This window comes from Stegastes partitus, unplaced genomic scaffold, assembly GCF_000690725.1.
Source record: "Stegastes partitus isolate 25-593 unplaced genomic scaffold, Stegastes_partitus-1.0.2 Scaffold136, whole genome shotgun sequence".
Lineage (NCBI taxonomy): Eukaryota > Metazoa > Chordata > Actinopteri > Pomacentridae > Stegastes > Stegastes partitus.
In genome coordinates, this window is record NW_007577867.1 from 707,553 (window position 1) to 734,835 (window position 27,283).

General features: G+C 40.0%; 1 protein-coding gene across 1 annotated transcript in view; it reads left to right on the plus strand.

Annotated features, from left to right (window-relative positions):
• Nucleotides 1–22,047, plus strand: part of apaf1 (apoptotic peptidase activating factor 1) — a 53,955-nt gene extending 31,908 nt beyond the window's left edge. The window contains exon 27 of the mRNA XM_008278886.1: nucleotides 20,213–22,047. Within this exon, the coding sequence (XP_008277108.1) occupies nucleotides 20,213–20,359 (147 nt within the window). The 3' untranslated portion in view covers nucleotides 20,360–22,047. The remainder of the gene's footprint in view (nucleotides 1–20,212) is intronic.
• The last annotated feature ends 5,236 nt before the right edge of the window (nucleotides 22,048–27,283 follow it).

Here is a 27,283-nt window from a genome sequence, read left to right on the forward strand (position 1 = left end):
TCATACGAACGTTCTCATAAGGGTATTTGGTTTGTATTTGTCCTCAGCTGCTGTAAGGGAGAGATTTCATTATGGAGGATCAGTGGGATTGTGTAAGATGTGCATTTGGATCATAGATGTAGACTGATTGATATTGAAGTTTGGCTTGAATATCGTAAAAGCTCTAAATAATGGCTCTGCTGAGGAATGTGAGGGGGGATGGGATAGTTTTTTTTTTAGTTTTTTTTTAGAAAGTAGAAATGAAAATTTAGAAATAGGCTTTATCGACAAAACCTAATAATAACTGAATATCCCATAATGAAAATGAAGGTGAAACATGGTGCAGCATAAAAATGATCTGAGCTGCAGGTTTGCATGAGAAAGAGAACAAGAACAAGACAAAAATGCAAAAGCTCCTAGAGTAGAGACATTTGGTGTGTCGTTTGGTCAGAGAATTATTAGATGTAAATGTTTAAGGTGCATCTTAATACCCTCTGGAGACCCTGTCTTTGCTGACCTCTATTTTTTATCTTTCTGCAGGGATGTTCAGGTATGCTCTGCATGACACCACAGCGTTTCCACCTGTAAAAAAAACATCTGAATATATCCAACCAAGCATTTGCCATATAGATTTTAATTGTGGTGAGAGGTGAAAAAGTTTAAATCAGAGAGAGAGTAGCAAAATTCTGCTTTCCAGCCTGGAGACCCAGAAACTGTAAAAACAGACTCATCAGAGTTTCTACTTTCTGACAGTTGAGCGAAACATTAGTGATGCGCGGTTTTATCGGCAAACTTAACAAAACTTCAGCTTAAATGATGATATTTCATGAGAATCACTTTATTCTACACACGCTGTTTAGAAATATATCAAAAATAAACAGCTTTTAGTAACCAATTTATCTAAAAAACAAAAACTTCTCCTTTGCACAACCACTAAGCCATTTGTAGCAGAGTTGTAGTCAACACTAATGTGAACTTGAATGAACTGCAGGATGTGTTTACGCAGCACAGATAGGAAACAAGTATGGAAGCAAATCAAAAAGTAAAAATATCTTCCGGGTAGTTTATGTAGTGAAATCGGAATTTTGGGGGGGGAAATGTTGTGTATGTTTATTCCAGATTTTTTCATTTGACATGTACCTATTCAGTGTTGCAGACCAGCAGCACTCCCTCATGGAACCCGACAAAGAGCCCAAGGCACTGACTTAGCCTCCAAACACCCCAGATCTTAATCCGATCAAATATCTGGAAATGCCACAGGCCAGAGCTGTTTTTGTGGCATGAAGGATTTATTGGGCAGGTGATCTTAATGTTGTGGTTGATGACTGAAAAAACATCTTATTACATAAAAAATCAACACTAAAACTTCAATTACTCTATTTTATCAGGACAATGTGGGCGTAGCTTGATCGGTTTAGACGCCAGCAGTCATCATATAGAGTTATAATCGGGAGGGCTGCTTGTTACTGAACACAGAAACACAGGACTCTGCTGGATAGTAAAACAATCCTATAGATTTATGTTGTAGCCACCAGTTTTAATCATACTACAGCATCCATGACCCTCGGGCACCATTGCTGTGAAGAAGATGCTGGTTACTGGTGCAGATCAGAATGATAGGAGGTTGTCGCTGCAGTCTGGGAGAGTTTTATGCTGATCCAAGCAGCACAAGTGGCCCTGAGTCTCCTCACATTTTCTGTGGGGGGAAAAAAATGAATGGGACTTTCACTTCATTAGCTGGCGGCGCACAAAATAGCGCCTCCCACTTAGAAGCTCTATTTAGATTTTACAGAGAAGTGTATTGACTTTTTTTTTTTCTCCCAGCTGAGCCCTTCCTACTTCAATCCATTGAGAAGAGGACAGAAAAAAAAAACAGGAGTCAGTGTGTTCATGTAGGATTCTGTTAATCGTAGTGAAAAGCTAGTTGAGAAAAATGTTTTTCTAGTGTGAGATTCAGGCCTAATTTTAATAAACAGCACACTTGAATAGTATTATAATTTGCTTTACAACAAATCTAAATTGTTGTGTTTATCCAGAGAAAAAACTGATGTTGAAGACTATCGCGAAACCATCTTGGGTTCTATTTGTCAGCATCAAGATAAGAATAATTTGGATTGTGTTCAACATGAATGCAAACCCTTTAAGCATTGTTTGTATAATTGCTACAATGATGACTTCATTGATCGTCATCTAGATCAATCACAATGTTCTGCTTCACTGAAATCCACACAGCTCAAAGAGCTCATGCAGTTTTCTAATAGATCTTTACACAAATAGAACAAAGGTTATCGTATATATTGAGTATGTACCGCTCTTCATTGCCGTGACAGTGTTCCTAGACGACAGCCGCTGTAGTAAGCAAAGCAGTGAAGGCTTGGGAATGATTTTTTTCTTTATCAGGACGTGATACAGTCAAGAGTTTTCAGCTATCAGATTCTCTCTGATCACGGCTCCGAACATCAGAAGCTCTTCTTACAGCGGGACTCGGCGCGCTGCTGTTGCCGCTAAACAGAATGATGTTGTTACTGGTCGGATAAAAACCCGAGCAGTGACAGCGGGTGATGTCTCCCATGGCTCTCACTCAGAAGATGGGTTGATATGATGCAACGTAAGGCTTGTAGCGGAGGAGTTCTCATTGTTTGCCTCTTTATTTGTCTCTTTGGCTCCCTGCGCAGAATGATGTTTTCTCGCTTGTCCTGATGTTTTTTATTCCTTGTCTCTGTCAATGCTCCCGCCTTAATCATCTCTCAAGCTGCTTTTTTTTTTTTTTTTTTTTTCTTCTTGGTCGCTGCCTTTCTTGTTCTCGCTATGTGTTTCATCACTCCCTCCCTCTCTGTATGGTCAGGTGAATGGTGCGAGTGTAATTAAAAGCAGCAGGCCATTCTGTGGGGGTATATGCTTGTCCAATCCCCTGTTGTGAGCAGGTACCAGTGTCGAGTGTTTAATTAAACATTTCTCATGCTCCTTATCACCAATGCTTCTCCTTCCAGAACAAAAATAAATATGTTGTATCGGTACATTTGGTCGTAAAACATAGATGCCTGCGAGCAGATAAGCGAGTGTGTGTCGACGTGTGTGTGCGCGCGTCAGGTTGTGATGTAGTGGTGTGGTCTAACCCTCCGAGAGAGGCTGTTACATCCAACACTGACTCCCATCATTCCTGCTTTCTCCTTCTGCTCCGGGTCCTGCCAGGAAATGCTGTACCTGTCTCACACCTGGCCTTGACACACACACAAGGACACACACTCACACACACACGAGCTCTCCAAACGGCAATGAGACAATCCGTCACAGTGCCGTGATCCAAGAGGGAGGCGGCAGGTGTGAAAAGGCTCATCCTGGCTGCACACACACACGACGCCCAGCAGCCCAGAATAATTCACACCATCATGTTACAAACAAAACAAAAGCACCAAAGTGCCTACCTGTAAATACTGACACACATATTTGGGTCTAATTTTACGTCACGGGGCGGTTTTCTCAGATTTGAAACAGCAGTGACACGAAAGGTTGTCCCGTTCAACCTTAATCAATAACTCTGGGTACTCTGGGCTTTGTCTATTTCACTAAGCCAGCTGTCAAAAGCCAAGCTGAGGAGCAATCTCATCAGCAGTGATGTATGTGAGACCTGCTCCGCTTTGTTAATCCTCCCATTTCAGTTGGCTCAGACTCCCTGATGCAACCGCTGAATATTTTACATTTTTCTAAAGTTCATTATCAGTGTGCTACTGCAAATTAAAAATTGGAATCCTTTAAGCATGTGGGAACATCTAGCCAGGGGAAATTATCAGAACGAAGACTATTAAGTAAGACTACTGATATGGTTAGTGGAGTCGGTGGAGATGAATCACGGCATCCATCTTCCCTCACATCTGTAGGATAATTAAGCATGTTGGTATCGTTGCCAGATTTTTTTTGTCATTCAAGAAGCTTAGTTCCAGTTAAATAATGCCACCGCTTCATTTTTCCACTGCATTTTTCGATGCATTCTTAGATCCTTTCACTTCCTTTTTGTAATAACAGTCTTTCCTCTGTTACTTTTTTTTGTAACTATGATAAAAGTTTACCCATTTTACAGTGAATTTCAGCCCAGATGCTGATATATGTTCACTGTCTTACTGAGTTTGGTAATAATCCTAATAATGATGTTACAATTCTGCAAACTTTATCCTTGTCCAGGGTTTCACTGTTTGTGAGAATTTAAATTATAACTTTCGGTACATTTTCTCCTTCGGCAATAAGAGGTCTAGAGCAAAGATGTCGAAATAGAAGATTATGTCCTCCCAAGAGTTGTACGGTAGGAAAAAACATCATCACTGGTGTGGAAATATCAACAAGACAGCACATTTTCAAATCAGCATTTGTGCAACCCCCAGGGGGAGCTACTTCATTTTAAAGCACAAAAGTACAAACATGGTGTCAAATGTGCTGCTGCTTTGTTTTTTAGTTTAATTTATTTGCATTGTCACATGAGAGAGTTGCGACCTGACAAGTTGTGACAAGCTGATCAACTTCCCAAAAACGGAGCACACAGAGAATCTCTATTTATGAGGCGTAGGAGTTACCTGAAGTTACCTCCAGTTCTGTGAGGATGTGCAGCGATGGTGGAGCATACAAAAGGGAATACAACGAACTGTGTTTTGAGCATTTCTCCTTTCCCCTTACTTTTGTGGGTGGTCTGGTACATCTGTTGGCAAGTTACTGCAATCAGATGTTGATTAGTGTAAAGGCTCATTCACAGCAATGTTTAAAACAGCAGCATTTTGTGGCAAGATAATTTTGTTTTGATTTAATTGCTGCAATCAGTGGGTTTGATTTCAGAAGCTTCGGTTTCAGAAATCGGACTGTCAAGATAGTTCTGGAAAAGAGGGAGGAGAAGAGGAGGAAGCTATGAAAACTTAGTTGATGGTTATCACAGTGTGCTTTTATTTCACCTGTCTGCCACAGGAAAAACTGCATTAAATCATAAACTGTATATAAAAGATGGTCAGGTCTTGTCTGAAAAGTGAAGCCAGTGTGGTAGTGACTTAAGCCTGCATTCTTTCTAATAGCCAGCAGGGGGCGACGCCTCTGTTTGCTAAAAACAAAAGTCTGATTTCATTGAAATATATTGGAAAACAGTCTTATTTCCCTCTCAATTTATTACCTCACTAATCATTTTCCTAATGAGTTAGTGGTCTTAATCTGTAGTTTTAAGACTTTTTGACTACAACATGATGTTTATTTTATAAATTCTGCTCCCATTTAGAATGAAATTGTCAATACAACAAGGTATGTAAAACTATCTTGTGATTGGCAAGTCACTACCGTACGGGTGTGTGCAGTGTCCAGGTCCATACTACAATTCTATGGAGTATGCCACAAACAGCTTTAGCCCAATACATCCATCCATCCATCCATTATCTATACACCACTTAATCCTCACTAGGGTTGCGGGGGGGCTGGAGCCAACTTAGGGCGAAGGCAGGGGACACCCTGGACAGGTCGCCAGTCTATCGCAGGGCCACACGTAGAGTAGCCCAATACATAGAAAGTGAAATGCCAAGAATGCAAGGATGTCTCATTTTGCAGTATGTAAGCCAGCGTGCTTTTCTGGCCACTCTGACCCATGCACTCGAGAGCACATAAACAGATGATCTCATACTACAGTCTGTGATGTGATAAATCTTAAAGGTGCAATGTTATAACACAGTAACATGTCTACTTATAAGCATACTGCATGCAGCAGTACATGCTTTGTGAGGATAGCTGTAGTGCATACTGATGCGATTTGGAATGCAGAGCTGGCTTCAAAAAACCAAGATGGCGACAGTCAAAATGCCACGCTCGACACTTAAGAATGAAGGTCCACAAACTGATGGGTGACATCAGTGTGGCCATTTTGTATATACAAGTCATGCATAACACTATTAAGAGACATGAGTTGATGGTTTTGGTGCTAAATGTCAGTTAGCAAGCAAGCATCATGATTTTGACTGATTAACCCCATTAGCTACTAAAACAGGCCACCTTCTCACTCCAAGTAACTGCTACATCACCAAGCTTTAACATCAACTATTTTGTGACGGATGTGCTTCTGTTGGGACCTGGCCTTGACAGTATGAAACAGAGATGTCATACAGTTTCTGCACTACACATACAGTATGCATTACAGCTCTGTACAGTCAGCAGAGACTGCAGATTTCTAGATATTGTTCAATTCATAACTAAAACGGGACAATAACGACACACAGTTGCTTTTCTATATCGTTTTTTTTTTTTGTCTTCCAGTCTCTCTTGCACACAGTCATGCACACACCCACATGTTCGCACAATGACATTTTTAGTACACACACACATTTCCAAACAGTGTATGCCCAGATGGATGGGAGTGTTTTAGATGACAGTTCTCCCCTGCCACCACTGTTGTCAGACATCACTTATCAGACGAGCCTGTGATGGAGGAGAAAGAGAGAAACACAATTTCACCTTATCTCACCTTCTTACCCTCCCTTTGCTTTCATTCCCTATTTTTCTGTCTTGAGTTCCCACAAGACCTGTTCTTCCTGTGTTCTTCCCCAATGCTATCTCTCTGTTTCACACCTTCATTTGTTTTTTTATTTTATTTCTGCTGGCATTTTCGTTGTCTGTCCACTTTAGTGACCTTTCATTTAAAGCTTGATTCCTTTGCTGAAAGGTAACGCTGGTGAGTTTTTTCGATTTTTCACGCCTGCTCTTTGGTTCCCTATCTGATAGTGTTTTTTTTTAAATGGTACAGTTGGCCAGAGTAAAGCCATTTCAGGATACAGGGGACTGTTTGCACCCATCAGGTCTAAATCTGTCTCCTTGTTGTTCTTAATCGGAGCTGTCATCGTTAGATGCATCCTAATGAGGCCTCGGTGGCCAATCAGTCATCGCTCTAAGCAAGACTTGAAGTGAAGTGAGGTAGGAGGGCAGGGAAAGGAGATGAAATGAAAACAGGGAAGGTTGCATTGACCTTCCCATCTGTCAGAGATTAAGAAGCAGTTGTGGAAGCAAGCAGCAAGGGTCTGAGCAAAAACGGACAGAGTAAATGCAATCACCTCTCCGAGGGACGAATGGGATATCAGGCACTAAATGTGTCTCCTATTTTACTGTTAACAAAATAAACTACAGCTCCTGGTGTTCTTTCTCTGGTCTTTGGCCTTGCGCTTTATCACAAACTAACTCTGTGATACTTGGGCTCTAAAATGCAATGTATTTTTGCACGCATAGACCACTTCCAATCCAAAGCACTCGCATATGGGGTGACCTGGTAGCAGCGTGGTTCGGCCACATACCAAATGCTGTGAGCAGTGAGTCCCTGATAAGAATCCTGTCTGTCCTGGACCTTTTACTGCAGGTCATTCCCCAACTGTCGTTCCAAATATTTCACTCTTCACTGGCACTATCGAATAGGCAAAAAAATATAATAAAATCCTCCTTGTATGTGCAATAACTTGTGATTTCTTTAGCCATAAAAAGTGGATTAGAGGCAACATAACCCTAATCTGAGAAAGAAGAATGAATGCTTGGACAGTCTTGTAAGAAAGCATTCATATCTGCTCTGTGAGTCTCGTCTTGTTTCTTATGAGAGGGTGGAATAGGCTTGTAGGAGAGTTTTTGACACAAGTTGGATGCTGTTCAACATGCATGGTTTGTAGTCTATTAATACAAGAACCCTGCCAATTTCACTGATATTGGAAACACATATGTCACAGATATATCAGTATATAATGACAAAACTTGTTCTTTTGTGCAGAACATAATGCCAAAAGAGATGCTGAGGGTAGTTTAGAATAAGGTTATCAGATACTTCAACATAGCAGTTTGGACTCCATTGTTTACAATGCTCTGCAGTACATGTAGCAGAGTACGTGTCACAGCTGAGCGGGCAGTGTTGCAGAGTCAAATAGTGTCTTGACAGCAACCAAATTGTAAAATACATTGCTAGAAAGTTGGTAGAAAATTACCATATAATATTTCCTTTGTTGTTTAATTGTTATCGGCATGTTGTGAACCACAACTTTATTTATAGCTGCAGCCTGCTGCTTAGGGGTGAGCTGGCTTTCTTGTTTCCTCCACCTTTAGTTCTGTTAATGTGCTTCGAGGGCCCATTATTTGCAACAACAATGACCAAATTTCTCCACAAGGCTTATTTTATCTCTGTGTACCACTTTTGAGTACATTCAACCCTCTGAGTTGGGTAGCAACAAAACGACAGCCATCTTGTTGATTGCTGCTACTGCATGTTGATTGCACCCCTTGGCTCCTGCTTTGATCCCTCCACCTCGTTCAAAATCGGTCCGGCGATGGATCTAGCACATTTTGATGGCTGCTGTCATCTGAGAGGACATGTATGTAAATGAGCCAGAGTAACAGGCCACCGTGTTGTTTCAGGCGGCGTTCGCAGTTTTGATTTCATTCAGCGCTTTTCTTCCTTCACGCTGTTTTAGAAATGAGCCTCCTGCAGTGCTGCTCCAATGTAGAAGCAGACCTGTCTCTAAAAATACCTACACACACTCATAAGATGCAAAACAGCCCCTGAAAGTACATCTATCTTTTTTACTCAGAAACCATTCTTCAGTTTTTTTCCCCCCTTATTTTCTCTTTTTTCCTATTCCAGACATTATCAAAATGCATATTTTAACACGCTCCTCCCCATGTGGTCAAAAAACATCCAGAGCAGATATGTTTTCTGTGCACCACTGACTCTCTACTTTGGCATTTGTTCCTACGTGAGACAAAGCAAGAGCGAAGAACTTTGAAAGAGTTACGCTTGGAATGGATATGGCCTGATTTCTGTGCTCTTGTTGTCAAGCTCGGGGTATAAACAAAAGCTGGTGAAATATTTATCCGTCTCTGGGAGGAGGTTGTTTCCCCTGCGTTGCTCATTAAGCCGAGGTTAATTGTCTCTCTGGCTGGAGAAGAAAGGTCTTTGTGTGTGCGAATCAGACCAAGATGAAATGAAGCAGAGTTGCGATGGTAGATCAGTAGATACAGTGGAAAGTGGAGCGGGATTGTGTGTGCTTTGCAAAATGCATGGATACTCACTCACTCACTGATTTTTTTTTTTTCTTACTCTTGCTGATTTTTTGTCTTGGTTTTCTCACTTTTCATTGTTGCTCACAGTTGTTCTGATCTGTGTTGCATTTGCAGTAAGTACGGCCATTTACATACCGCTGACAGAAAATGGACAGAGAAAAATGAGTCACAGTTTTGTGCTAAATGCATGCAGGCTTTACAAAGGTGTGAATATTGTGTGGCGTTCACGTATGCCTCGTCTTATGTACAAACCCACTTGATTTTCATAAATGTAAAGTAATTAATATTAAGAACACATCCATGCATCCATCCATCCATTACCATACACCGCTTAATCCTCACTAGGGTCGCGGGGGGGCTGGAGTCTGGACAGGTCACCAGTCTATCACAGGACTACACTTGGAGACAAACAACCAAGCACACTCACATTCACACCTACAGACAATTTAGAATCACCAATTAACCTCAACATGTTTTTGGACCTTGTGGGAGGAAGCCGGAGAACTCGGAGAGAACCCACGCGGCACGGGGAGAACATGCAAACTCCACACAGAAAGATCCCGGCGACCTTCTTGCTGCGAAGCGACGGTGCTAAACACCGAGCCACCTTGCAGCAGAACACATACAGTCAAGCCTAAATTAATATCAATGTTATACGTATATACTTTTAACTCCAAATCAGTTAGTCTAATAACATTTAGATGGTAAATGGACTGCACTCATATAGTGCCTTTTCAACCTGCTCTACCACCTGAACCCTATACATGCCATATACATCTGTATAAAAAAACTGGTGGAATTTTCTAGTTTTGCAGCTTGTTAGACAGAATTTTGATATTTTCTAGATGTTTTTCACATCTTCCAAACCACAGACACAGATCAGCTGCCAGGAAACAAATGGATAAAGAATTGTTCTTTTGACAGCACAGTAAAATGACTGATTACAACTAATAAGTGAGCTTCACTGGTGGTAGAAGGGAATTTTGTTGTGCTACCTGTTTTCCTCAGTTTTTAGTCTTTATGCTAAGCTAACCACCTGCTGCCGATTAAAGAGTGGAGTCAATCATCTCGTCAGGAAGGAAGTGTATTTCCCAAAATGTCAAATCTTTTCCTTTCAGGGCTGGTGGAAAACTCAACCTTCAGGCCTTTCTGTGCATTAATGTAGATTTTCCATGAGGGAAAGAAGTATCAGTGTGCACTTTGATCTACGAAGAGAAAATGCACCCAAAACATAGCGTACCCACCCTATATAATGTAAAATAAAACAGCTTCCCTTTTCCAGAACCCTAATAAGACAAACGCTGCATCACCAATGTAACATTTCTCCTGTCCTGTTTTCTTGCTACTGAATGCGAACGTGTCACCAGTGATATTATGAAATGTGAGCGTAAGCTTTCGCTGCATGGTGGGATGGTACTGATTGCATTTTAACTGCAAATGAAGTTGCTCCGTTTGACTGGAGCTGCTCTTCGATCACATGATGGAGGTGATGCAGGAGCAGCTTCCTTCATCTTCATCCACTTTTAGAAAGTGTTCATATTCCCCAATTTATTATAGCTGTGCCCGGTTTGGGCTAAACTGACAGCGGAAAACAGCTTTTCCCCTGAACTCGGTGTCCTCTTCACTCTTATTATTTCCCTCCCAGTTTCTCAATATGTATTTTTATACTTTTATTGCTTTTTGTTCTTACTCCCAAGCTGATCTTTTCTCCACCAACTAAATTATTGTCTCTCACTTTCTCTTTTGATGTTTCTTGTTCTCTTCCAGTTACAGTGGCCATCGCTATTGTTGTGCTTTTTATGCATCTCTATTTTGAGACAGAATGAAAAAGGTGTGCGAGTGGAAAGAACAATAAACTAAAGATGGAAAGAGGAAGCATCTATCTATTACAAGGACATAGCGTCTCTTTGTTTCTTTTCAGTTTCAGTTTTCGTGCTCTGTACAATCCATATTCATTTTCATTTGTCTTGTTTCCCCCGGTCTTATCTGTGAGGAACAAAGAGCTCATGGTGGAAATGCAGGTGAGAGAAAGCGAAGAAAGAAGGACAGTGTGTGAAGGGAGAGATGTGTAGAGGATTGTCTGAGCATCAATATTTCAGTAGATGAAACCTTGGATGAATAATTCAACCTCAGAGTCACACTGTGTCTCTCTCTGCTAGACTCTTGACCTGGTCACAAACACACACTCACACTCGCACACGGGGATTTCACAGGTACTTTATGAAATGGAGGTGGCCTTTCGGCATCACCTGAATCTACTCCAGCTGGTATCCCCTCTTACTTTAATCTCTTTCCACCCACCGTGATCTGGCTCTTTGTTTTTTTTATTTTTTCTATAAAGCTTAGGAACTGTACCTTTTCCCTCTGGACTATGGATCGGAGCTATTTATGTAAGAAGAAGATGAATTACTTCCCTCCACCCATCTGAAACACCCAACTGTGCGTTCGCTCACACATAAGCGTCGCTCTGGCCCTCGCAAGAACACACAGACAGGTTTTTTTTTTTTTCCCGTTATGTAAGCGATGCTGACTTTCCCTCAGGTAGTCTGAATAAGCAGACCTATTTAGCCTCGTCGCAGCTAATGGTGAGGGCCTGTCGGAGCAGATCTGGTGCTCTTCTGTTGTTAGCTGAGATGAATTAGGGTTACTTACACTCACACAGTGACTATCCCGGCTTCCCCAGATGTGGTTTTGACCTTTGTGAGCGCGACACTGAGAGGGAGCTTATCTGAACATGCAGAGGGCTGTGACTCTACAGATAAGGGATCAGTGGCCCTTGTTGCTTTTTGTCATCACATTTCAGTCTAAGTAGATGGCATATGCATACGCTCTCCATCCACTGCTTCTGGTAGCTTTTTACTCCCATCAGCATTATTAGGCAGTTTTCCACTGCAGAAACTTGGGGGTTGTTTGAGGGCCGGCCAAACCTTTGTGCGTGCCCTGAATGCAAGAATCGGCCTCGTAGAACATCTTTCAAGGATGATTTCAGGAGACAACAAAGGGCTTAGTCCGAGGTGGCCAAGGACCTCTCAGACATTGCTATCAACATCATTAAATTTACCATATATAAGGTGGGTCAGAAAAGTTTCAGGACTGGTGTCACAAAAGATATATTTCAAGTCCAAACTACAAAACACAAGTTTTCCCCTTCAAAGTAATCCCGCTGGAGTCTAACACACTTTCCCAGCCTTCTCTGCCGCCATGCACTCCTGGAGGGATTCTTCCGGGATCCTCCTCAGCTCTCATTGTTACAGCCATCTCGACGTCCACGTCTTCAAAACGGGTCCCCTTGATGACCCCCTTGAGCTTGGGGAGGAGGAAAACATCCCACGGAGCCAGGTGGGGTGAATAGAGAGGTTGCTCCAGCATGGCGATGTCCTTCTTAGCCAGGAACTGTTGGATGCTCAGGGCGTTGTGAGGCACATTGTCATGGTGAAGCAGCCATGACTTGTCCTGCCACAACTCACACCTCTTCTCACCCACTGAACAAAGAAAAAACGCTACAGGGTCTCTTTGTAGACGTGCTGGTTGATCGTCTGAAGGGCAAAACTGGTAGTTGTAGTTTTGGGTTTGAAATCTATCTGTTGTGACACCAGTCCTGGAACTTTTCTGACACACCTCGTAGACTAAAATAACAAATGGTGCTCATAGAACTAGAGTTACGTCCAGTGACTACTATTTGTTGTAGGAGTCGACGTGGTGCTTGAAACTGTTGAATCCCACACAGCAACGGAAACTGAAAAAAAAGCTAAAAGGGCTGATTATGAGGCCACTCGTGCAAACATTTGCATCATTTCATGTCTGCTCTGAGTTCCATCAGTGAGAGGCTCCTCATTGAAATGCAATGACTGCCGACTGATTGCTGGTTGATTAAACGTATCGACTTTAAGGTCTATAAGGGGAATCAATCGGAACCTCAAAAGGATACTAGCTGGTATATGGTGTAACCTTCCATAATTTTACTTTCATGTTTAGATTTAATATATACTGTACATTTAAGACCATGTTATTTCCATTGCATTTGCATTAATGTCTTTTTTAATATATTTCCACTTACTCCTCCCTGTGTGCACGCTAACACATTGTAACCTATCCATACATCACGTTTCTCGTTAAACTCGCTCTCTGGTCATTGATTGACCCCGTAGAAGCTCATCTCTGTGTATCACGGCTACATATTTAGATGTTTTTTTCATTAATAAATAAATAATTCACATACACACAATGGCTTACACCATTGCTTAGTCTAGAATGTGCAAATCTAACAAGTTGCTGCCTCTTACTTTACCCACTCCTGGCCACTCACTGCAGCCTGAGCACAACGGTTTGCTTATGAGTCTGTTCAAACCCTGTAAAACTACTCTATGCTACACAATGGCAAGTTGCAATATTGCAGTACGTCAGCCATACGTGTTAGAAATAGAAAACAGCCCTGCAAGTTAACAGGATTGGTTTTCTTGATTTGTTATGTATGAAACCCTGGAAGTCTGAATCTGTTTTTGAGAAAACTCCTGCAGTTTCGAGGCGGAAATGCTCAGCCATGGCACTGACAGCTTATTTCGCCGATGATACGTCTTCCAGGTTATAGAAAAAAAACATATAGACACCGTAAAAAGGGAAAGAATTTGATTCTCACTGGAGGAGGTCCTTAGTTTCAGCAGCCTCTGCACAGAAAGAAGGCAGGATGCTGTGTCGGATATGAGAAAATATTTCCAGCCACCTGAAAGAAAATCCAAGATGGTCACACTCACACACAGTCCACACACCCAGCAAACTCAGAAATATTCACATGCTGTATAGTCATTTACCATCTTTGCGCTTCACTAGCTTTCCCATAAATCAATGGCCCCACAGTGATGATGTTGGTATCAGCACATCAACCATCTGCTCTGAGGATATGGGCACTCTGTGTCACACACAAATGCACAAAACACCACTGTGTATTCCCATAAGAGAGAACAAACTGTTATGCAGTTGTTGTCATGATAAATGTGTAACGCGTTTTACTGTTTGCAGCATCTTTACCTCTTTAATCTGCATTTGCTCCTTTGTTCAGGGCACCTTTCTCTGTTTGTATGCCGCCTATCGTTTACCCAAGGTGCAGCTTTTCTCTCTTTTTCTAACTTTTTCCTGAATAAAAAAAAATAACTCACTTTCCTCCCCCTCATACTAACCCATAAATATGTATGCCATCCCGTCTAGTCTTGTCATCATCCTTCTGTGTAAATGATTCAACATAGTGATTTTCTGGCCTTTTTTCCTCCTCGTAGTAAATCCAGCCTCACTCTGAAACTAACATCATTTTCACACTTTCGGTCCACATATCTCCCTCCATCCAACCGTCGAGCCAGTGGACTCTTAAACATTTATTCCTCTCACCATGCACCACATCTCTCTCTTAATCCTTTTTTTAAATATATATATATATATTTTTAAAACCAGTTATAGTTGAGGAGAGGTTTTTTCTCCTCTTATTTTCTGTTTTGTCACGGAGTTTCATCATTCGTCTGTTGCCATTGTTTGTTGAGGGATTCAGTCTTGTTGTTCTTTGACTCTACTTATTCTCTCCCTCGTCTGTTTGGCTGTTTATTTCTGCATATATACATAAATGCGTGTGTGTGTGCGTGCAGCAGGCTTCTGAGTGTTATTTCTTTGTTTGAGCTGTCAACGCTTTGGCAGCCGGCAGCCATCTTTCCCTCCATTCAGATGCAATTACACTTTAACTAAGTCTGTCTTCCTCTCTTCAAGTCTCTCCTGTGTGTTCGTGTTCTATCCCTCCAACGATCGAATCGATCCCACCTTTATCTTGTCTATGTTTTTTTCATCCACTCACCGATCTCTCCTTCTCTTGATGCCAGGATAAACAACAAATGCTCTGTGCAAAAAAAGAGTTTCTGTTAGAGCTGTTGATGTCCTGATTTCTGATGTTCTAATTTCGAGTTTCAAACTGAGGCTGTGCTGTAGGTATCATTGTGTGACTTTGAAAAGTTCTTGAGATGAAAAATGGCAATAATTACCTTCTTAGTCTGAAATTTCAGCTTTTATGTTGTTACTGATGCAGTGTCTCACACTTATCTTAAATCAGTTCTGTATTAATAGTCTGTTTTAATGTAAGATTCAACCTGCTGATCAAACAACTAACAGGGAGACTCAAAGGCATTTTATTCGTTGATGAACCTGTATGTCAAAATGTCTATTCGTGGTTTCCTGCAGTGTTTCATAGTGGAAATGCTACATCTTGCCTGAAAAAATTAATAATGCAGTATACAACAGAAGTGTCCTCGGCAAGGAGGCCCATATGCAGCCCCATATCGTCACCACCTCTGGGCTTCACTGTCAGGACCATGGATTCATTCTGGTGGTACCATCTAAGCTGATCAAATTATCTTAGACTCATCTCACCAAAGGATGTGCTTCCAATACTCATCAGGATTTTCTGTGTATGTTAGCAAAGTTTCATCTCGTAGTTTAGTGCCGAAGAGCAAGCAAGGGTTTTTTTTCTTGAATGTTGCCCATAGGGATTAACATGTAGTGACCCATCACATGGCCTGAGCTATCACACAAACCTGTTGATAAACCAGAGATAAAAACAAGTTGGTTTGTAAAAATAGGATTCTGTCCATGCTGCCATTTTAGGAGGATGAGCACTGTGGCTACGACTAGTGGTACTACGGCTCGTTTTATACCTCCTGATTACTGCTTAAACTATGTTTTGATTGATTTTTAAATTGACATGTTTCAGCTCTGTCGGTGATTAATTTCCTAAATGTTTATTCTGAAGCAATGCCGGACTTTTTATAAGTTGGGAAAGATTGAGACAAGAAGCTCAAAAAGTTACATCATGTGATTATGTGTGAGGGATAAGTTCAGTTAGTTTGATATTCACCAGCTGGAACCACATTTTATCCAGTTAAGTTTAAGTCAGGTTTAAGCTACAACTGGCCTTATATCATTAATAGCTGCTATCAAGCCAGACAGGAGTCTGATCATACCTGTGGACCCTGACATAGTAAATGCATTTGTATTATTTTTTATGCTAAGTACCGCCTTAGTTTATAGAAACAACATTTAAGAAGCAAAACTGTTGTTGTGTGTCATATGGATGTGAACTTCTCATGAACTTTGCTGTTTTAAATCATGCGTGTATCCAAGAGGATTATGTCAAATATCATATAAAACAATGACTTACCATATTTAGCTGTATGACTCAGTAGGATCCATGTGGAAATATGAAATAAATTAGTTTGGCTAAATGTCAGGTTCACTCTGCGGTCACATTTAGTCTCGAAGGCAGCAAATTACACCGTATAGCTTTGATGTTCAAGTAAACATTACACAGATTCACCATGGCACCACATACATAAACATTTAAACATAAAAAGTGGGTCTGCACTAACAGCTGTTATGTAAAGGAGTCTTTGTACTCTATGCATATGTTTTCTTGCTCTAATTTTTACTATGTGTGATGTAAAATAATATCCTTCATGAATTCTAGATGATTCGGGGTGAAGGGCTGGAAAAGGACATATGTATGAGGAGAAAAACCCTAATTTCGCTTTGCACAGTGAATTATTAATAGCTGTGGGTCCACAGGCCTCCGACTCGTACAGTTTTTTTAAGGGAACATTTGAATGGTTTTATTGGCAGATCTGACCCTTGTAATGATGTCAGACAGGGAAAAGAAAACCTTAAATAACTCCATTCTGAATGACCTGCTTTTTGTTAGATACAAACCTGTTTCCATCACCACAGATACAGTTTATACTTGTGTACTTAGGCGTTGTGCTGCCGGGAGAGAACAGTCGGTTACCAATTACCTGAATTGAGGGAGAGAAATCAATGTGAGCTTAAAGTCGATTAGCTGGAGTGAGAGAAGCAAATGGAATGACAATAATCAGCTATTTTTAGAAAGGAAAAGCAAGAAGTTAATGGCCTTGTACAGTTAACACCACAGAACTACTCAACCCCAGGTTAGCTGTAGAAGCTATTTGTGCTGTATTTTGGGAACCATCTTTAATCTTCTTGTGCACACTGAACCCAGTTTTAAAATTATATCACCCAGCAAACCATAAGATAAAAATAGTTTTTCAGAAATCTCTGTTTGTGTTGCTCCTTTTGCCAAATTACAGTCTGTTTTTTCCTTTTAAGCACCAAAACCTAGACACCAGGTGACAGTGGTGGAAAGTACAGTTACTCAATTAATGAACATTAGGACAATTTAAATTGTACTTTCCTTAAATATTTCCATTTTATGCTATTGTATACCTTCATTCAACTACATTTCAGGTGGAAATAGTGTACTTTTACTCCCCTACATTCAACTTAACAGCTTTAGTTACTTTTAAGAAAATAGTATAACAAACTTTTTAAATTACAACACATAGCAAACGAATAAATCAGTGGTCTTACAAAAAAAGTCAGTGTGTAGTCAAGGTCACATTTCTGATCTCCAACTTGTTAACATCTCTACCAAACAGTGACTTTGCCCTCAAAACTTTTCACACAGTTTCATTCGAATTAAATGTTCAAATGAGTCAATATCTCGCCAAGAATCAAGTTGATAAAAATGTGAGACCTTTTCTCCGATTAGAGAAGAATTCCAAAAACTGAGAACAGATTTGTGTGTCAGGGCATTTTTTTTTCCTTCTCCCATTAAGCGTCTGGCAAGATGAAATTTATGTCCCTGCATATAAAATTGCATATAAAGCAGTTTATTGTAGCTCCACCTGCAGCAGCTACAACAGTAACACGCTGCTGACACACTGATGTTTCACTGTTATTAATGTAATGATGTCGTAAATTATAATAATAATATATCAGTCAGAGGGACCAAACCAGTAATTCTCTTTAATACTGTACCGACATTTTGCCTCTAATACTCTTGCACTTACACTTCAGTAGGCTTTTTAATGCAGAACTTTTCCTAATATTGAGGGAATATTACATTACTACATCGATACTTTTACTTAAATAAAGGATCCGAATACTTAAATTAGTGAATTTCGTATACTGACACCACATAGCATATCAGTGAAATTCCACATAAAACTTCTGAATTCAAACAACTGTTGTACGTTTTCGAGATGACTATTCTAGTAGCCTTTAATACTCTTTAATGCGGTTCTGTCTACTGTCTTTTCACCACGTTCTCAGGGGGGATTATGTGTTGTGACGAGGATGACAAAGCCACAGTGAAGCCTTTCACAGAATTTAAAGAAAGCAAGCAAATGCGTGCGTGTGTTTGTGTGTATAATGGTTGCAGTGGAGGACGTCCAATCAGCAGAAGTTTGGCCAACCCCCTGCAGCACCAGAAATATAGTCAGATTTTTTTTTGTGTGTGTGTGAGTGTACACACATACCCACACACACACTGCAGTATATCTATGGTGCAATCAGTAGAAAGAAACCCCCGAGGAAAACCTAAAGACATTCATTGTGATTTGATGCCATATTGAGAAATATGCAAATGAGCTCCCCTTAAAGTTGCTGAAGGCTTTGTGTGATTAATGGACTGTTTGTGTGTTTGTGCGTGTGTGTGTGTGTGTGTGTGTGTGTGTGTGTCCTATAAGCCAGACATCTGTTGTCGCCACCTCTTCTGTGGCAGTCTGTCTGTCCGCCTGTCTGTCGAGAGACTGAGGAACTGGCCTCTTTTCTCTGCTTCATACACACACACACACACTCAGAGCCGCTAAAGCTTCATAACAAAAACTCGGTGCACCACTCAAGCGTCAACCTATCGATTTGACTCACGTCGTCTTTTATTTAGCTGAAAGGGGCTGCGTTTTCTTGTTTTGATGTCTTGTTGCCATGCTAAATTTTGTCAAAGTTAAATGTGCGCACGCATTAACGCCAAGCGATAAATGATTGACTCAATGTGCCTTTGATGAGTCATCCCAGTGCGATGGAGCTTCAATGGAAAATGTCAACTTTAAACCGAGATTAAACAGAATCACTCAGGAAAGCTGTTGGAGGTTTGTTTCAGTGAGACTGTGTGCGTTTGAGCCTGGTAATATAGTATTACTAAATTCACCCCGGTCTTCTGGGCAGCCGCCATGAATCTCTCTGTCTGTCTGACTTTTTCTGTCGTCCTCTCAGGGTCAGATTCAGATGAAGCTCATGATTTACTCGTTCCTTTCTGAGAAATGTATAGCGGGTCATGTCTACCACTCAGTGTGAGATGGTCCAGATGCAGCAACAGCTTCAAACATGTTTGATTTTATCGTCACCAACAAAAAAAAATAAGTATGCTGTGATTTTAGTCTAAGCACCGGAGATAAACATTATCCATGTTCTTGTAACAAAAACCAGGAGTTTGATGTGTCACATTTCAAAAGGAAATCCTCCGTTTAAGACATGCCAACCTTGAAGAAAGTCTTGGAGAACCACCGTATACCAAAATGTGTGTATGTGTGTCATAATCCTACATCAAGAATTTCTCCTGAACACATCTCTCCCTCGTAGCATCTTACACAAGCATGAGCAATGTGAATATAACCAAACCTATAGCTAGTTCAACTGTAATTTTATCCCTTTTTATTAATCACATTTGCCAAAACAATGTTCTGAAAATGCATTTCATTCTATGTTCAATTACTAACCATTGTTCCTAGATTGATGCCGACAGTGGTATCGTAGACTATGCAAACTAAAATAGTGCAGAAGTCTTCACATCTTAACAGCAAGTAATGCTAAGCTAATGCTAACTCAGCTCACAAGCTCAGCTTTCCACCTTCCCCCAGCTCCTATCACTTTTTAAAATCCGTTTTTCGAATGGTATGATGCCCTTGTCGATTGTCTCCGCTTGCGATTTGTCGTTGTAAGACGGTGACGGCAATCCAGCTCTGATTGAACTCTTCATTCTCTTTTGCTTTTCTGCAATTTAAATGCTCGCTGGCGTAGACTGTAGTTCTGCACATTTGGCCATGCTCAGAAGTTTCACCACCTTTTTGCATACTGCATCAAATCCTCCCAGCCTACTTTGATGTCAAAGTGTGCACCTGCTATGCAAAATGCGTGCAGCTTGGCGGGCTCGCTGCTTCTGTGACTCAAGTGTTTGCCAGTGTCTGTCGTTTCTTATCGAGACGCACATTTAGTTTATACACAGTTTCCTTTTCACTCTTCCCCTGCTCCCCTACTACAACAGTTAAGATATAGCATTCCAACGGTTTGTCTTTCTTTATGTTTTATCTAGTGGTGGAACGTGGAGAAAGGAGAAGCCCTGCAGACCTTCTATCCGACGGGAAGCGCTTTGAAGAAGATCCACGTGTCATCAGACTTCTCCACCTTTGTTACCATCGACAACATCGGCATCCTGTACATCCTCCAGAGGGTGGCGTGATGACGACGCTGCCAAAGCAGCTCGAAAAAAACACCGCTATCCAGCCAAATCCTACAGTTCCTTGCAATAAACGTCAGTGTTAGGAAATATATGCAGAAGTGGGCGTGTTTGGTTGCATTAAGGACACCTGCAGAAGGTTAAACTGAGAGCTGCTGCCTTCCAGAGTCAACAATGTTAAACATACACATACATTTTAAGTTCTGTGGGGACAAATGTCTCACGTTATATGAAAGTGCAGATGCAACATAAAGCTTCTGCTTCCATCTGTGTGTTTTACACATGAAGACAGTAAATGCAAATACTAAGGTTGTACATAAAATAGAGTCAAATATGTTATAAAAACAACGAGAGGTGCATTAAAAAGCAACACATTCACTAAAAAGAAAAAAAAAAAAGCCAACGATCCTGCTGATCAGGATCAAGCACATCTTTTCAGTCATCGCTAATTAGTAGATGAGCATCAAAAGACTAAGAAGATGTGATTGTTGCATCAATTAAAATGTGAATAATCAGCATTACTGCATGTGATGTGAGAGACGCTGCATGTGAGCGATACAAGCTATCATGCACGTCTGCTGGTCTGTTTGATGTCATGAAGTGCATTAGATTCGTCTGTTCATGTGATGTTGTTGAACTGTTTTCTCTTCATATTTGCATTTGTGGGCAGTTTTTTTGGGGTCTGAACTTCTTCTTCAGTAAAAACAAAAACAGTTTTGCACTTTTTTTTTTACACTGCAGCCTTAGCGTGAATGGGAATTCTGTGGGTACTAGTTTTGCGTGAATGCTTTCTCAATCCACCAGCAAATAGACAACTTTTGGTGCACTTTGATGAGTATAAGTACAGCATGGTGAAGTTTTAATGATGTAACAAAAGCCTGTGAGAATGTGTGCGTCAGCTGTTCTTAGATAAAAGGTAAATATTTTCTACAAAAAGACAGAAAATGACAGCATGTGATTTATAACTTCTAATCAATTTCCACTTGCTAATGTTAAAAAGTGCTTTTTAAAATTTTGTACCAGTCCCTTATTACGGTATCCTTTTAACTCTACATACCATTTTTCGGAACACTTTTACCAGCAAGTTGTCTTACTACTGAGCCTTTTCCTGTTCTGAGCACTTTGAAGCAGGAGTTACAATCATTCAGGAAGCTTTTGTTGATGTTCAGACGCAGATCCTCCTTTTAAGTGCTTCTACTTCTTTTTAAGATTCATTTTTGGGCTTTTTATTTGATGTGACAGGGAAGAGAGAAAGGAAACTTGGAGAGAGAGAGAGAGTGGTGGAATGACATGCAGCACATGGTTCTGTCAACTGGGAATCAAACCAGGGATCTGCTGCTTGTGGCGCTTGTGTCCATATGGTACACGCCCGAACCACTCCACAACCAGGTCGCCCTTTCGTTCTTATCCTTAACGCCAGATCCGGGAGGAAATAGAAGCACAAAAAAATAAAAAATAAATAAGGATGGATTTCATCATTTCTAAACAATACCAATGGTGTCATTTTCACATTGTGCTCTTCCTGATTGGTGCTTTAAAGTTAAATTCAATCAACAGACTTCTTCCCTGTGAGGACGTCTCTGGAAAACTTTTTTGCTGATAAATTGATATCTGCTCAGGTTGTATTAATACTGTTGTATGGTGTGGTGATATGTGAGTCTAATTTATGGATTAAACTTCATACGCTGTGACGTTGCTGTGTGTCTTCTTTAAAATTTTGATTTCACGTGATAATTCCCTTTTTTTTTTTGAAGATGCTGCTGCTGTCTCTTTCTATATCTGTCAGTCAGACGTCCTCCCTCCTCCTCCAGACTCACTCGGTCGATGTGTCACTCATCCTCAAAATAGATTTTCACACCCAGAATGATGAGTGAAAAATCATACATGTTGTCAGGACTAATTATTTGCATGAGAGTACGGTTTAACAACTCCTTTAAATAGGATTTGAAAAACAAGTTCCTTCATCTGTTTGCACTTTAGGCAAAAAAAATGTGACAGTTGTGAGAGTTTTATACGCGCGGCAGCAGTGCAGAAAGTGCTAAATCACTATCAGATGTTTACAAGGTAAAATGCTCTTTTTTTATCCTCATCATGTGTTCAAGTGTTTGTTGAGCTATTTACAGCAGGTGACAAAAATACCTGCTTCCTTTGGCCAGAGAATAAACACATTTCTCTGCTTTGTGTTGTTTTGTTGTCTAAACTGACTTTCTTCGGGCCAACGTTGTCACCATTATCAAAAAATCTGGATCAGTAAATCTTTACTGACAGCTGCCTGCCATCCTGCTGCAGTGCACGGTTTAATAATACAACATGGATTTGTATTACAGTGCGTGTAATATGGAGCTGCTGGAATAATATCAATGTGCACAGAGAGTGAATTGCAATTCATGATACCAAGAGGTGTTTGCATTTATTGAAGCAATCTAGCTAATAAATGTTTTTCTTTAATGTTTCCCCTCATGAGTTCACTTTGCTTTGATTGATTGTAAAGGTGGTTAATAAGGCTGTCAGTTAATTATTCAGATCTGGTGTGGACGACTACAATATTAATAAAAGTAGCATTCAATACAGAGTGAAAGCTATGAGGCTAAGTTTAGTGGAATGGCTGTGCAGAATTTACTAAATTAAATTTGTTAAAAAGCTTCTAGAAAAATAAAATAAAACTTAATAGCCTTCAAAATAAGATAAGACAGAAGGTTATTAATCCTGAAGGAAATTCTTGTGCCAGATATTGTTCAGAAAACAAAATTATACAACATGAGCATAAATGTAGATACACATAAGTACAATACATTACTGAAGAAAGTAAGCTAAAATGAGATTACAAAAAAATTTTTAAAATGTAATACCAACGATGATGAGGTAGTGAAATAATATTACACATAATAAAGTCCTGTAATATTAAAGAAAAAGACAAAGTCAAATATCGCACATCATATTGAAGCTGATATTCTCAAACCATTGGGAAAAGTAATATTGCAAAAGGACTTGATATTAAATGAAATATATTTCCTGTGGTCATCATTCTACAATATTATTGTATTAATTATTATATCTTACACTGGAAATGTTTGGTTTTTTGGGTTTTTTTCACAGTAACATTAATTAAGAAAACTGAAACACATAATCAACAAGTGATGCTACTGGAAACCCTTTTAGTATAAATGCTGAGTTAGCTTGTACGTCAATTTATGTCAGTAATTAAGTCTAAGCACTAAGGAGCTGTTCAGCTACATCTACTATTAATACTACTGCTACTTCTACTACTACTCGTTATAATAATGTTAAGTATAATTATGTTGTAAATTCAGAACATGGTAACGCTGATGAACACCACTGAGGTAATTAGCACAGAGCCAAACAGCCATTAGTTCCATTGTGTGCTACCTGAACCCTAAACAGATGGAAACAGCTGAGGATTTGTTACGTTATTTGGCAAAATTTAGGAGCCAAATAAAGAAAACAGACAACTGGAAGAGTAATATTGTGAAAGAAGGAGTACATACTGATTTAGAGGACAACTCGGAGAAAGCAGCGCAGCGCATGCAGCTTTAAACTAATGTTAATGCTAGCTAAGCTAACCTACAATCAGCTAACCTGCCCACACCTGTGAGCGCCATTTTGGCTCCTGTTTTGAAATAAAATCGTGGCCTCAAGGATGAGCTGACAGCAAGGGGACGCAAGGTAAACATGTTCAGGCCTGTCAGTGCCCTGGAGTTACTGTTGGACGGTTCTACACAGCCAGAAGCCAAGAACACACACCTGGTTCAACGTAAGACAACTTGCTGTGATACCAAATGTTTATTGCTGGTTTAAGTGGTTAGTCAAGTGTTCAGATGTTGGTGTGACTTGGATGTGCACGCAGTCAAAGGAAAAATGAAGGGAAATTCAACTTATAGTGCTGAGCCATTCTTATCACCTTCAGTGATGTCTGAAACAGAAATTATGGACGAGATTGTTCCTAAAAGGCTAAAGATTCTTTATAACTGGAACCTGTCCAGGCTTATGTCCAAAGTTACAGCATCCAGTTTTGCATCCAGTCCAGCACTGACAACACTTCTTAAAATCATTATCCAGTGTAATTATAAGATATTCCTGAAAAGCACAAAGACAGGAACACATCTGAAACATCAAATTTACGGTGTCAGATGCAGTTGCACACCGACTGAGTCTGACCTATTGACAGACGAAAGTTGGACAGCTTGTGCATGTTGTTTAGTTTTCAACCAGATGATGTTTCCAGACATTCATACAGTCTGGACTTTTAATATCTCCAGATGTGCCCTGTCTGGCACCATTCATCAGATCTGATAAGTGTGGTGTTTGTTGGCACGCTGCATGACTTTCGTTGATGCTATAACTTAAATGTTTGCTGCTTGTTGGTTCACAAAATTTTTGTTTTTCTTTATTTTGTGTCAGTGGCAGCTTTGTCTTCTTGTCTGAGTGATGGACACAGAAGATATGAAGCATGTGTGTTTGTTCTTTACATATTATTGTTGTTATTTATGCAAGCAGACGTTTCACTATATATATATATATATATATATATACATATATATTGCTGTAGAGACACAAAAATACTCATATTTTAGCAGAAATGGTCATTTTTTGTATTTTTTTTCCACCAAAAAAAATCGTACCTTTATGCCCCAAAAAAAGAGCAGCTCCTTTGTAGGTTTTGTATTTGTCCATATTGGGATTTTAATATTATTTTTGAATAGCGTGCATTGCTCTATGATTTAAACATTTCCTTCTTCTTGCTGTTATGACACAAAGCCCTTACAAATGCTCTAGATGTTTTAGTTCATAGTCATGTGGGCATCGATGTGTGGAAAAAATTCCAATATGCATATTTTAAGCATTGTTGTTATGAATAATTAACCCTGTTCAGTATTTATAAAGTGTATATAATGCAAATAGTCTTAATTTCTAAGCCTTTCTATTCCTGCTGCATTCTCACTGCTCTGGTGATGACATTTAAATGGTAGCAGAATACATAACTTCCCACTTAAAATTAGACACAACAGGTGTAGCTCATGTTCCACATATATATATATTTATATATAGACTGTAAACTGACATCACTTCACTCATTTACACACAGACTGGAGGTCAGTCTGGTCTCCAGCACACGATGACATGAGGTGTTCACATCTACCGAGGCAATGCAGCTGATTTATGTTCCTTATGCCTCCCTGTCATCACATCCAGCCGTTGACTTTAGGTTAACTTCTACTGCTGGAATCCAGCGCTCAGCTCAGAGTTATGTCTTATAGCTGTCATGATAGAGCCGTACTATGCATCATCGGTGCCTAATTAATTAGATTTCTGTCTGATGTGTACAGGACTAACATGAGATGTGACCATGACTGTTGGTAATTGCCAACTTATACTGAAGGGTTTGTTGTCACGGTTTGGATGTTTTTGAGGGTTCAGGACCCGTAGAAATGGTTTGGTAACAGTAAATTGGCACTAATTAGATTCACTTCGCCAATTTTTTGCACGTCGCCATTTGTATTGCTAAATTCAGCATTAATTAAAGAGGAAAATAGAATTATTAATACTGAATTCGGACCTAAATGATTATTTATTCATTCAGGGTTTTTATTAAAAAGATAATTTTTAGGCTCAAAAGGAAAATCAACAGCATCAAAATGATAAGATTTTTAAAAAAAAATAACAGTTTTGTTAATTGGGGATACATTTATTTGACAATTGTGTTTATTAAATAGTCAGAAATAACAGAAAAATGCATAGATTTATGTCAAATAAGGTAACACAGTCTCTTGGCCTTTACACAAACTGATCCCTCTTGTTATTGTGTAGTCACCTAGCAGTCTGAGCCAGGAAAAACTCTGGCATTATTCATTTTCTTAATGAAAACGTAGAATTTTAGGTTACACTAGCAATTCATACTATCTGTATTTGCTACTAAATTACATCGTTCCAGAAAATTGACTTAATTTTTGTCCACATTAACATGTAGTTGAGCGATTGTAGGGTTAGGCTTTCCCACTAATTTCTCGGTCCTCCATCAGATGAGTGTTTCTAATAAGAAACAAGAAACAGGCGAAAGTGGGTGGATGTGGTAGCTAATAAGCTAACTGATAGGCTGACATCAGAGACCAGTCCCATTCATTAGCTGTGAGAGATGAGTTAGGGTGTGAAACGTATCCCCACCATCTTTTACCATAATCTTTTCCTGGGTAAAATATAGCTGTCATGACATCACCACTTGTTTTTCATCTCGAGGACCTGCTTTGAATACTTGTGGTAAATCTGTCCTGTCTATAAATTCTGAATAACAATGAGCTCCGGCGCACACAGCCACGGTCCTTGTTATCTGGCCAAAACAGGACGACATCACCTACTTATACTCTGACATTAAACTTGAAACCATTTGTCTCGGGGGGGCTGCAGTCGTTCTGGGTGCTGCCGAGCATCATGGCTGCTTGTCAGATTGGAGAACCGAATCAGTTATGGTGCAACACTTGGAGCAGCCGTATGACATGCTATTGCAACGTTGCCAGATGTCTGTCAGTGCTTTCTATTTATATATTGTCATTTACGGGATGATGTAAATTCTCATAGGTTGTTTTTTTTGCTGCACAGGCCCATTTATCAGGTTGTATAAGCTCAGTGAGGCGTGAGATGGATGTTTCCAGGAACTCAAACAGCACAAGAAAAAGAAAAAAGATGTCCCAAATGTAGGGTGTGGGTATGCAGCTTGAAAGAAATATGAGTTAGAGGAGGCTTTAATCATGTTAAAGTCACACACATGTTTGTAAGGCCTCAGCTGCCATGGGCTACTGTGAGCAAAGAATGAGCATTTCAAATTGTTCCTGATCTGATCTTATTTGCAATTACACCTGTATAGACCGCTTTGCCAAGTTCAGATAATCAGGTGCGATCCCTTTGCCTTCAAGT